Source organism: Elgaria multicarinata, chromosome 13 (genome assembly GCF_023053635.1).
Source record: "Elgaria multicarinata webbii isolate HBS135686 ecotype San Diego chromosome 13, rElgMul1.1.pri, whole genome shotgun sequence".
Classification (NCBI taxonomy): Eukaryota; Metazoa; Chordata; class Lepidosauria; order Squamata; family Anguidae; genus Elgaria; species Elgaria multicarinata.
The window spans coordinates 13349603-13361918 of record NC_086183.1 but is presented as its reverse complement, the minus strand read 5'-3'; the positions used below and the strand labels follow the sequence as shown (position 1 = coordinate 13361918).

Genomic DNA, 12316 nt, shown 5'->3' with positions numbered 1-12316 from the left:
TGACACCTGCTGAAATTCCCTTTTCAATACAACTGTTAAAGATACAGGAGCCCTGTCCTCCTTTTCATATGGTCACCCTACATTCATCTATAACAATGATGGAACCCTGCTAATTTTCCCTGTGCTCACATGTTACACACCTCTTGCTTCACAGTGTGTGCATACGCACACTAATGCACCTTTTGCTTCTTAAAGCAGAACAGAAGTGAAGGAGTGGAAAGGCACACTGAGCTTCTGCTCCTTCTCCCAAAAGAAATCCCGCTCCAGTTTCTGAATCTACAACACCCCAATTCCAAATGATTACTCCTTCTAAACGCAAACTCAGGTAGTGAGTGTTGACAGAAACGAGGCCCAAGTAGGGCCACGAGGAAACAAGAGAGGGGTTATCAGCATGCTTGGGGGAATCCTCAGGCCTGAAAAAGTGCTCCCCCCAAAAAAACTTTTGAAAAGAGCAAAAAAAGGGGGGTACTCTTAGGGTGACCATATGAAAAGGAGGACCGGGCTCCTGTATCTTTAACAGTTGTATTGAAAAGGGAATTTCAGCAGGTGTCATTTGTATGCATGCAGCACCCGGTGAAATTCCCTCTTCATCACAACAGTTAAAGCTGCAGGTGCCCTGCCCTCTTTTAAAGCTGGTCACTCTAGTACAACTCCTGCAGCTTTAACTGTTGTGATAAAGAGGGAATTTCACCAGGTTCCCCATATACAAATGGCACCTGCTGAAATTCCCTTTTCAATACAACTGTTAAAGATATAGGAGCCCTGTCCTCCTTTTCATATGGTCACCCTAGGTACTCTGAAAAGGAGCACTCCTGATAAGTAGCAATGACAGACTCCCAACATTTTGTGGCCAGTCTCACTGTTATTTAACTTAACATTAATTTAAAATTAATTAAAAGTAGTTAAATAATTTAAACCACCTGGCTCTTTCCCCCCGAGACACATTATGTTTGCTGGCATCACCCAAAACCTTTGCAGTGCCCAAACACCAGGGGTAAGTATCCAGCATTAGTCCTGCTTAGAGGAGACCCATTGAAATGAATGGATCTTAAGGTAATCACATCTAACTCAAGCCCCATTCATTTCAATGGCTATGCTCTAAGTAGGACTAACATGGGATACTGTATATTCTATTTATTTATTTATTTATTTATTTATTTATTTATTTATTACATTTATATACCACCCCATAGCCGAAGCTCTCTGGGCGGTTTACAAAAGTTAAAAACAGTGAACATTAACAACAAATATCCAAAAAATTAAAACCATCAAAAGCATAAAAACAAGAATATATATTTAAAACAACTATTCTGGGGTCAGTTAAAAAAAAACAACTCAGCACATGTTGTTAACTTCCTGGGAGAAGAGAAAAGTCTTGACCTGGCGCTGAAAAAATTACAATGTTGGCACCAGGTAAGCCTTGTCGAGGAGATCATTCCATAATTGGGGGGCCACCACTAAAAAGACCCTCATCCTTGTTGCCATCCTCCGAGCTTGCCTCAGAGTAGGCACTCGGAGAAGGTAAGGCTCCTGGATCCCCAAATGACCACAGGTCTCCCTACACCTGCTTGCACATCAAGAGTTCCAAGCTGGCCTTTCAGGAAGAATGAACTTCGGCCCAGGAAGACGAAGAGAAAAGAGCAAAGTTTAAAAAGAGGCATCTTACCTCCTCCACCGGGATGAACGAAGTCGGGCCTCTTCCCAGCTGCCGGGGGATTTTTATCCCTCTGTCCTGGGAATGAAAGGAATGGACGTTATTAACCACTCCCACCTCACACACACCTGACACCGGCAGGACTTCAAAGGGGAACTTTCCCCATCCCACCTCACCCACCCTTGCCACCTCGCCAGGAGGAGATCAGCCGGTGGGGGCGTGCATCACCAGATGCGGCCGGAGGACACGGAGGAGAAGCGAGAGTACTCAAGGCAGGCGAGAGGAGCGAGAGCCTAAAGCAAAGGCTGCCGTGTTCTCAGCAAGGCTCTGCTGATCAGACATCTTTTTCAATGCAGCCTCTGTCTCTGTCTCTCTCTCTCAGCCCTAACCCCACCTGCAAAAACACTTGCAGCAATATCCCCAGAGGGATTGCATCAGATACACCTGCCCAGAACTGGTTAGCCCTGCGCTACGCTTTCGGATGAACTCCTCACTTGAGCTGGCCCCGATCCTTGTGGAAAGGCACCTGGATTGTGGGGTGGGGGTGGGGGGAACCAGCAGAGGCGGGTGGCTCTGAGGTCAGTGTGGCGGTGAATCTCACTCCAGGTTGCAGTCAGAACCAGCCCAAACTCTAAAGGAGGTATCCAAATACTTCAAATTGTTTCCATCGACCACATAACGTTCCTCGTTGTGATGTACAGTATTTACATACTTCAAATACTTAAAAGGTTGTCACAAAGAGGAGGGCCAGGATCTCTTCTCAATCCTCCCAGGGTGCAGGACACGGAATAACGGGCTCAAGTGACAGGAAGCCAGATTCCAGCTGGACACCAGGAAAAACTTCCTGACTGTTAGAGCAGTACGACAATTGAAGCAATGACCTAGGGAGGTCGTGGGCTCTTCCACACTAGAGGCCTTCAAGAGGCAGCTGGACAGAATGCCAGCATCTGTCAGGGATGCTTTAAGGCTGATTCCTGCACTGAACAGGGGGCTGGACTAGATGGCCTTATAGGCCCCTTCCAACTCTACTGTTCTATGATTCTAAGGAGTGGAGCTCTTTTAGAGTACAAACAGCTTCTAGCCGAAACCTGGAGCAGATTCACTGCCCCACTGACATCACAGTCGCCATTTCTCAGTGGGGGGCAACGAATGAGTGTCCCCCGCAAGAACCCCGAGATCTAAAGGGGCGAGCTAGTCGGTTATCTCCGGTCACGTTCTGTGCTATATCGACCCAAGACTCTCAGGGCCTGATCGAAACGACACACAAGCCCGTTACAGGGAGTGATCTCTCCCTGCAACAAGAATCTGGGCTGACATCAGCAGAGAGCCTGTCCCATTTCATCTTCGCCTCCCCGCCCCATCCCCTGCGGGAGGAAGGGTTCTTTAACCTAGTTTCCTCTTTCTTATTCTGCAGACGGGTGGTGCCAAGGTAAAGAGCCCCGGGGCGCAGGACTAGCTGAACAGCTGAGCCTAGGAATTGCTCGCTGAACTCTGTGACTAGGGAGAGAGAAAGCAAAATTAAAGAGAAAGAAAGAACGAAGGAAGCAGACAAGATGGACTTTATGGACTCAATGAACCCAGTTCAGCACTTGCCACTTTTGGGGCGGGCATTTAAGCCAGCTGCTCCAGGGGATTTTACTGAAGGAGCCCACCCAAACCAGCGACTGCTGCAACTCCTCTGAGCTCTTTCCTCTCCCCCGTCTCAGTGGAGTTGGGCAGGGGGTGTCTGTGGAACTCCTAGGAAGGGTTGGAGGCACTCTGGGAGAGGCAAACCTAAACCAGGCATAGACGGGTACTTCTACTCTTCGGTACACAGCAGAGGGACACTATTCTCTGTGGAAAACTGGGCACTGACCCACACAAAGGTTGACAATCAGTGGGGTAGAGGAACCAGGGTTTACTGTGCCAGCCGCCCTTTTTTATTAGCAGGGGCGCTGACATCATTGCCGCCCCCGCCCCCAGAATTCCATGTCCTCTCTGAGCTTAGCTGCAGTTCTCACCATAGCTAGCAGGAAATGAATGTTCCCATCAACCACATAACGTTCCTCGTTGTAATGTACAGTATTTAAATGGCTTGGCCCGATCAGGACCCATCAGCCTCACAAAAACACCTGCTCCTAGAACTGTGAACTCCTAGAACTGATTTGTTGTTATGGATCAACACAGCTGCCTGAATGTGCAGCTGTCATGACCAGCACCTGTACTTCAAAATGTACCACTATGCCACTGTCAACAAATGCACCTGCCAGCTCATGCATATCACTGCACATAAGAATATATATGGCGTTTTTCACACACGGCCCTAGTTTGCACATAAGAACAGTCCAGGGTATGGGTCGGTATTGAATTGTGGGCTGTCATCACATCTGAATCCTATACAATGGTTTAACTCTGGGTTGTTCACCATGAACAATGCAAGAAGAAAATCTGTAGTTTGTTGTTGGGTTTTAAACTCTGGGTTGTTTGTGGTTAACAAGCCATAGTTAAACCATAGTTGCAGGGTTTGCACGTAATGACAACCCACAATTCAATAACCCATGATTCAGCAACTACAGGTTCTCTTAGTTGTCCCAATAACCTTTAAGACAATCTGCAGAGTAGGCCAGTATTCAGTCACATATTGCAGATGGGGCCCTGAAGCTGGCAACAGGAGCCCACTAAGGCCACCCACAGTGTGGCGTAGTGGCTAAAATGTTGGACTGGGAATTAGGAGATCCGAGTTCTAGTCCCCACTCAGCCATGGAAGCTCACTGGGTGACTTTGGGCCAGCCACAGACTCTCAGCCCAACCTGCCTCACAGGGTTGTTGTTGTGAGGATGGATATGGAGGGGAGGAGGATTATGTACGCTGCCTTGGGCTCCTTGGAGGAAAAAAGGCGGGATATAAATGCAATCATAAATAAAATAAAATAAATCTGTGGCCGAGCGGAGATCTGAAACCTCTTGGCTTACACCTATGCTTTTAACCACGGTGCTCCAGCAGCCCTCTCACATGGAAATGTTTTCGCACAGGCGGCAATTCCAGAACAAGCACCACTTGCACACCCAGCAACCACAGCTTCCCATCGCTCCGCTGCTGTGGAGATTTTTTTTTATAAAAAAAGTTAGTTACATCCAGCAATTGTATGCAAAGTTAATAGGCTTGTGGGCTTATTCCGCTCTTGCTTTTTCTTTTTTGATCTGGCTGTTAGAACCAAACAAGCTACTCACTACAAAATTAAGAGACGCAATTCGAGGTAGAAGAAACTTTATTTTTTTAAACTTAGGTCACCAAAGGTTGGATGTGGAGAGAGAAAAGTGATAAGGGATGACACATATGTCCTAATGGAGCATGAGCTACAGCCACAACTTTTGAAATCACCCTGTGAGTGGCACATGTTGGCAAACGCACCCTCTTCAGAGCAATCTCCAGAGGGCAACCGTGTTAGTCCTTAGCTAGACCTACCTGTTAGCCTGCGACGGAGGAGGGAAGATCTCACGTTGTGTTTAATGCAAGATCCCTCCTCTGTTTACACGCGCCGCATGATGACCTCAGAAGGAGAGGTGTCGCGCCCGCCATTTTTTAAGAAAAACTTAAAGGACCAGCAGCGCACGAACGCTTGTGCGCATAAGGTAAGTGGTTTTTTAAAATTTAAATTACTTTTCCCACTCCCCCTACCCTACCCCGGATGGGCGCAGCACTCCTGAGGAGCGCTGCACCCTGTGCGTGGCTCCCAGCTCCTCGTGAGGAATCGCGCAGAGCCGGGTTAACCCACGGCACCCGGCCACACATTCCGCAGTCTCGGGCTCAGCCTGGGACCACGGAAAAAATGGGGCCAAAGGGGAGGGAGAGATCCCGGGGCAAGGGAGGGATCATCCCTCCCTGATCCCGGGATCCCCTGTGCGTCATGTGGATGCACAGGGACGATCCTGGGGATCACCCCGGGTTAAAGCCCCATCTAGCTATGGCCTTAGTTCATTGCAGCAAAACCAACCAAAAATCTTGTGGCACCTTGAGGACTAATAACTTTTATTTATTCTGGGATTTGTTTTTGTTTTTTACAATACTCTTCAGAACACAAGGCACCATTTCCCCTGCATTTTTTTTACATTTTTCTTTGTATTTCCTACAATCAGATCTGCAAAAAACAATCAGCCAAGAGATCATCACAGTAAAGGCACTAAGAAAGGAATTTCCCTCCACTCTGACGACCAAATGCTTTCAAACTTCACAAAATCAAAACCCTGGGCACATTCTGCAAGCCAGCTCAGTGCACTTATAAAACACACACACACACACAAATGACTAAGGCAGATGGGAGTTGGCCTACAACTCCCATCAGCCCCAGCTAGGGCAGCCAATGGTGAGGAGTCATGGGAGTTCTAGGCCAAAAGATGTGGAAGTCCACGACTTGCCCTGCTCCCCTCTATGGCTTGCCATGCAATTCTAGTTTCAAAGCTATTTCATGTCCTGCTCTGAACATCTGAACAGTAACCACATTTAGCAAAATTAACAAGCAGGGGAAATGGCTGCCTATTTGCTACCAGGCCAGATTTAAGATTTTGGCCTTCAGTGTGGTGGCCCCCTTTCTATGGGACTTCCTGCCTCTGGAGGTCAGGCACACGCCAACACTATGTTGTTCCCGGTGCCTCCTAAAAACAGCTGTACTCCAGGAAGCCACGGATTTTATCAGGACTCTGTTTTTAAAAATAACATTTTTAAAAAATATGGTGTTTTATTTCTTCTACTTTTTTATCATTTGATCTTTTATTATTCACTGCTCCAGAATCTGTTTAGATGTGGAATGGTATATAAATGCTGTAAATAAATAAATAAGATCAAGCTGCCAAAGTTTTTTTTTAAAAAAAACTAACCAGGGATTCTTCTAGAGGAGTCTGTTATTCTGCAAACATCTTTTAATTCATGCAAGTTATTAAGTGGCCTGCTGCTTATAACCCTTCTGCATTTTCCCACTGCTTCTTCCGTCTTTTTTTTTCCCCCCAGGGAAAACCCCTTTCAGGAGAGAAAGATGGAATAGCTCCACAACATACTTTGATCTGTACCACTCTAGATCAGGTTGTCTGATTAGATTCAGTTGCGAAACTGACTAGGCTAGAGAGGTGCATTCTCAGGTGAAATCGATTGTACATTTAGCCTGATCCCTGGCCGTGTTACGTTGGAAGTAAGTTTAGCTGCAATCCCCTTGCCCTATGCCACACACTGGGGCTGCTCACACAACACGCTAACCCACTGTTCAATGAAGAACCGTGGGTTCTTCATTGAACAGTGGGTTAGCGTGTTGTTTGAATGCAGCCAGGGTGACTTGTTAACCAAGCAGTGTGGCTTGTTAACTGCCGTGAACAAGCCTACAACAAACCATAGATCTCAAGGTGGCCCTGTTTGAGAAAATAAACCACTCCTCTTAAACCAACTTTTTGTTGTTGTTGTATTTGCATTCACTTCACAAAGTAAACATGCCTAAAACCGCACCTGCACCAGGCTACTGATACAGGACTGGAAAGTGTCTGTGTGGCAACGAGATGTGAGGAAAGAGGAGGAGACATTGCTGCCTTCTTGAAAACACACATCTCACACACACCAGAGTGCTGGGGTTGGCTACTGCTCAAAACTGGTAAACCTGGATGTGCTAGTGCGTAATGTGTGAAACCACCTTAAGTGTTCCCTGGACAAGTCAGGACAATTCTAAACCAGGGTGGTGTTTATTTCTTTTTCCATATCCCCAAGAGACTGGTGCAAAAGATATACGCCTGAATTAAAGACTCGTGAGCCCAGGAATTTGTTTTGAGGTGTAGAACATAACTCAGCTTTACCTACTACATAAATATCCGCTCCTGGTTCCCCCAAGTTTTCTTCACCGCAGCAGGACAATTTGTGTGTGTGTGTGTGTGTGTGTTGGGGGGGCGGGGCAGGAGAGTTAAGTTGTTGTGTTGCAATTATTAAACAACTGGGAGCCAGAATTCCTCGCTGACACCCCCTCTGCCGCCAATCGCCCAGAGATCCCACGGATGTATCAGCATATTCAGTTCAACTTACTGCCTACCCTTGATCTAAGTGATGCTGAGAAAACAGAACTTGTATGTTTGGAGAGGTGGCATTGCGGCTTTTTATTCTGGTCATTTCCTTACGAGGCCCTCATTACCCATCTTCTTATTTAAGAAAAAGACCGAAAAGAGTAAGTAAATAAATAAATAAACAAACAAACAAACAAACCTCTCCCATCTATCAACAGGTTTACACTCTTGCGGCTGGCTAAAGAGTTAAAGAAAAGGTTCCTTGTTTGACTGTCTCCAAAACTGCTGACTCTTGGGTGATTTTATTTTTATTTTTTTTAAAAATGGACACAGGCCAAAAGCCCACATTCAGAGGCGCATGCAAGACGTTCTGATGGACTAACCTTTGCCACTCTTCTTCCTCCTTCTCCACCCCCTTCCCCCCCCCCCCCCCACCCCCGGTCATGCACACACACCCTAATCGAGCAAGTCTAACTCAGCTGGAAAATAAAGCTCTCCAAAACCGCTGACTCTGCAGGCTTTTGCCAGCCCCAGAGAGAGCGAGAGTGCGTTGATAAAGCAAGCGTGATAGAAGGTCCGTAGAAGGGGGCGGGGGTGGAGACAGAAAAGGGAAGGACAAGCTTCACGGTGCGAGAGCCCGGGGCAGTTCACGTCGCCAAACAGCGAGTTAAACTGTATAGCGGGTTAAACTGCCTTCCTTTGTCACCCGATGCTAGAGGCAGCCAATCACAGCAAAAAGCAAGCAATGAGCGTTTAAAGTTAAACCAAGGTTCTTTCGTCAGGGCTTGAGCTTCCAAAGAGGTTGTTTAAGAAGTTTGTTATAAACTGCCATTGGTTTATAACATCTGTCTTCAGCATATTCCAGCCTTCCCCAACCTGATACCCTTCAGATGTCTTGGGGTGACCATATGAAAAGGAGGACGGGGCTCCTCTATCTTTAACAGTTGCATAGAAAAGGGAATTTCAGCAGGTGTCATTTGTATATCTGGAGAACCTGGTGAAATTTCCTCTTCATCACAACAGTTAAAGCTGCAGGTGCCCTGCCCTCTTTTAAATCTGGTCACTCTAGTATAGCTCCTGCCCCTTTAACTGTTGTGATGAAGAGGGAATTTCACCAGGTGCGACATGCATACAAATGACACCTTCTGAAATTCCCTTTTCTATGTAACTGTTAAAGATACAGGAGCCCAGTCCTCCTTTTCATAGGGTCACCCTTGTTCCCATCACTCCTGACCATAGCCCCATGCCATCTAGTGCCGATGGGAGTTATAGTCCAAACCAACCATCTTAAGGATACCAGGCTGGGGAAGGCTACCTATATACTTTCAAAGTTACTCAATTTCTCAAGAGCAATCTTTGTGACCAATGTTGTCCCACTCCACAGTTTTAAAACTGGTCATGTGACTCTTTTCTGGTGCTTTAGGTGTGATCACACACACACACACACACAACACACACACACACACACACACACACACACACACACACACACACACACTTCAAAATGTTCTACAGCCAGGGAAAAACATGGCAATTACCCACTCCGGATTAGCCAGTCAGTAGTTCATTTGCTTGTGACCCTTGGCCATTTCAAAACAGGGAAACAAGACGTGGTCTTATAATACAGCAAATCAAACACTCGTTAAAAAATACCCAACCAGCTTATAAAGATTACAGGGTAAAAACAAATTTCATCACAACGTCAGACAACAGGCTGGTCTCAATGCCATTTAGATAAGCCGGACCCCTCAACATCCAGTCACGGTTTGCAAAGAGATTGCTTTTCTAAGCCTTTTCTGTGCCGATGAAAAGAGAGCCACATGTCACAAGCCCTCATTATTTGCAACCATCAGCAAGAAGAGTAAGGGATTTTTTTTAGCCATTCCATCTAGAAACGCTGCCAAAATAATCTTGGTCTAGGGGAGACAGATAATATTGAACAGTGCAACAGATGACAGGCAAAGATCCTCTCCCTCCCGAGGACTACAAATGCAGCAGTTTACAAGGGTGTGCATTTATTTAATACATTGATATCCTGCCTTTGTTCGTCTTGGAAGGAACCCAAGGCGGCTTATATGGTTCTCCTCCTCTCCATTTTAAGCTCACAACAACCCTGTGAGGTAGGTTAGGCTGAGTGTTATTTATTTATTCATTACATTTTTATACCACCCAATAGCTGAAGCTCTCTTGAATAAGATGTCCATGTTAGCAACTGTCTTAAAGTCACCCAGTGAGCTTCATGGCTGGGTGAGGATAGAATGTGAGTCCCAGTCCAACACGCTAAGGACTATCTTACCCTCCAGATAAGCTGATGGCATGATATGAAAACACAGCCCCACAGACGCCGTTCTCAAAGGGAAAACGGGATACCCTAATCCAATTTCAGAAGTCTTTTAAACAGATCTTGCTTTATCCACGTCTTCCTTCCTTTTCCCCCTGTACCTGTTCATTTACATTGCAGGCCTGAACTGTAAGTTCTGCCGTGGTTAATTCTCTGTTTCCTACCAAGCGTAAGTAACCCGCTGCCCTCTGGATGTTTTGGACTAACATCCGGAGCACGCAGATTCGCCTGCTTCCGTTTAATACTGCAAGGTGCCTAGTTTCTTTTGGGGCGCTTAAGAACTTCGTGGTCAACTGACCCCAACCGAGGGAGAATTTCAGATTAATAATGGTGTCTTGATCTTTCTGGACAATGAACCCTCCAAGCTCTTTAATCCTATGCAAACGTTTTGGGATCCTACTCCAGCCTCATTTGCCCGTCCCTGAATCCAAAACAAGGAAGCGTCAAAACAAAGTTAGGTCCCAGTTTGATGCACGCACACACGGGTCTAAAGCAGAGGTGCAGAAACTCAAGCCTACGGGCCAGATCCGGCCCTCTTGACATTCCAGTCCCCAGAAAGCCATGCACCCTTCCTCTGACACTTCTTTCTTCCTTCCAATTGTCAATCATTTGGTGGTTTCCTAGTTTCTGCATTTTTTAAAAAAAAATTCTTAAAAGGTTGAACAGCCGCTCTTGAGGTTTATTTGCTGGCAGTAAGACCTTTAAGCAAAAACCGGCTTAAAGCTCCTCTTTTTGCTTTGGCCTCCACTCCATTTAGCATTCATCCCTGAGCACTGCTGGAATGTGGCCCCTGAGAGCTTCCTCAAAATTGAATCAGACCCCCAAGGTTACAACCCCCCCAGGTTTGGCACCCCTGGCTGAAAGCCTCTGCCCCTGCAATAGGATGCCGTAGGGGGGGACAGCTAACCCAGAACGTGGGATCGGAGGCACTTCTGAACCCCATTCAAAATGCTGTTATCCATCCATGAAGGAAAGGAGATGAAACGACAACACTGGCTGAGACATAGATGTCATGTTGGGAGGATAATATGCACGGGATAAAAACACGCACAACAGTCTGAGCTCACTAGAGGAAGGGAGAAGGGAGGTGGGGGAGAAAGTTGAATAAGATGTCCATTTAACATTCTAGCACCGTGATTACAACTACCTTTGGATTACAGTTAACACATAATGACCCTGTTCAGACGACACGCTATGCTATGGTGGTTAAGCATTTTGAGCTAAACTTAGCATGTCGTGTGAACCATGACTTAGCATGTCGTGTGAACCATTCCTAACCATGGTGGCTGTATAATCACGGTTTAAAAATGCTCACTAACCATTTGTGGCAAAAAGGTTAGCGGTCTAACCATGGTTTAGTGTGTTGTCTGAACAGGCAATATAAGGGATGAGTAACCCACAGAAACCAAGCTGGAGTTAGTCACTCAAGCTGGGAACGAAAGAAGCAATCAGATCTCTACAAGTTCAGTGGAAGTGATCTGCTTTGAGCATTTACATTTTATCCAGAAGTGACTCTATGTTTGGGGCAAAGGGGATGGCGACCCTCTGCCTCTTCCCCACGCACCTGTGGCAGAGAAATCCCAACACAACAAGGTTTATTTGCGCTAATGTGGCTGCTGATTGACATGCATGATCTTCCCCTGCTTCCCTCCGACAATCTCAGTGGTATATTGACTATCTGCCCTTCCCTTTGCCCCACCAGTGGTCACTCCTCACCAAAATAACACATCCCTCCAGAGCAGGAGGAAGACAAAGCAGAGGTTTAGCAAGGGGAGAGATATCTGAGAAAAGTTTACTCTGGACACTTAGACCAGGAGTAGAGACAGGGCTGGTGCTACCATAGAGGCCACTCAGGCGGCCGCCTAGAGCACCAAGGTAAAGGGGGCGCCAAACACCGCACCCAGAAGCCGCTCTCCCACAGCGGCTCTGAGAGGGCGGCTTCCGGGCACGCTGTTCCGAAGCCGCTCTCCCACAGTGGCACCCGGAAGCCGCTCTCCCACAGCGGCTCTGAGAGGACGGCTTCCAGGCATGCCGTTCTGAAGCCGCCCGCCCACCCCAGCGTCCTGGCTTTGCTTTGGCTGGGTAGGCGCCGAAGCGAAGCCAGAACCCAGGGGGGCCCCGCTTCGGAATGGCTCACCCAGAAGTCACTCTCCCAGAGTGGCTTCCAACTAGGCGTGCCATTCCAAAGCTGCCCCCCCACTCCAGTGTCCTGGCTTCGCTTCAGCTGGGCGGGCGAGATGGCGCCCCATGCCCAGGTATGCTGAGGTGGGGGTAGGTGGGTGAAAGCAGCTCACCTGTCTAGGGCGCAAA

At 47.2% G+C, this 12316-nt stretch overlaps 1 protein-coding gene across 3 annotated transcripts in view; it reads right to left on the bottom strand.

Annotated features, from left to right (window-relative positions):
• The window catches only part of SESN2 (sestrin 2), a 54971-nt gene that overhangs the window by 23170 nt on the left and 19485 nt on the right, over positions 1–12316 (bottom strand). For all 3 annotated transcript variants that reach the window (XM_063140698.1, XM_063140699.1, XM_063140700.1), the window contains exon 2: positions 1667–1732. In XM_063140698.1, coding sequence (XP_062996768.1) covers positions 1667–1732 — 66 coding nt within the window. The remainder of the gene's footprint in view (positions 1–1666; positions 1733–12316) is intronic.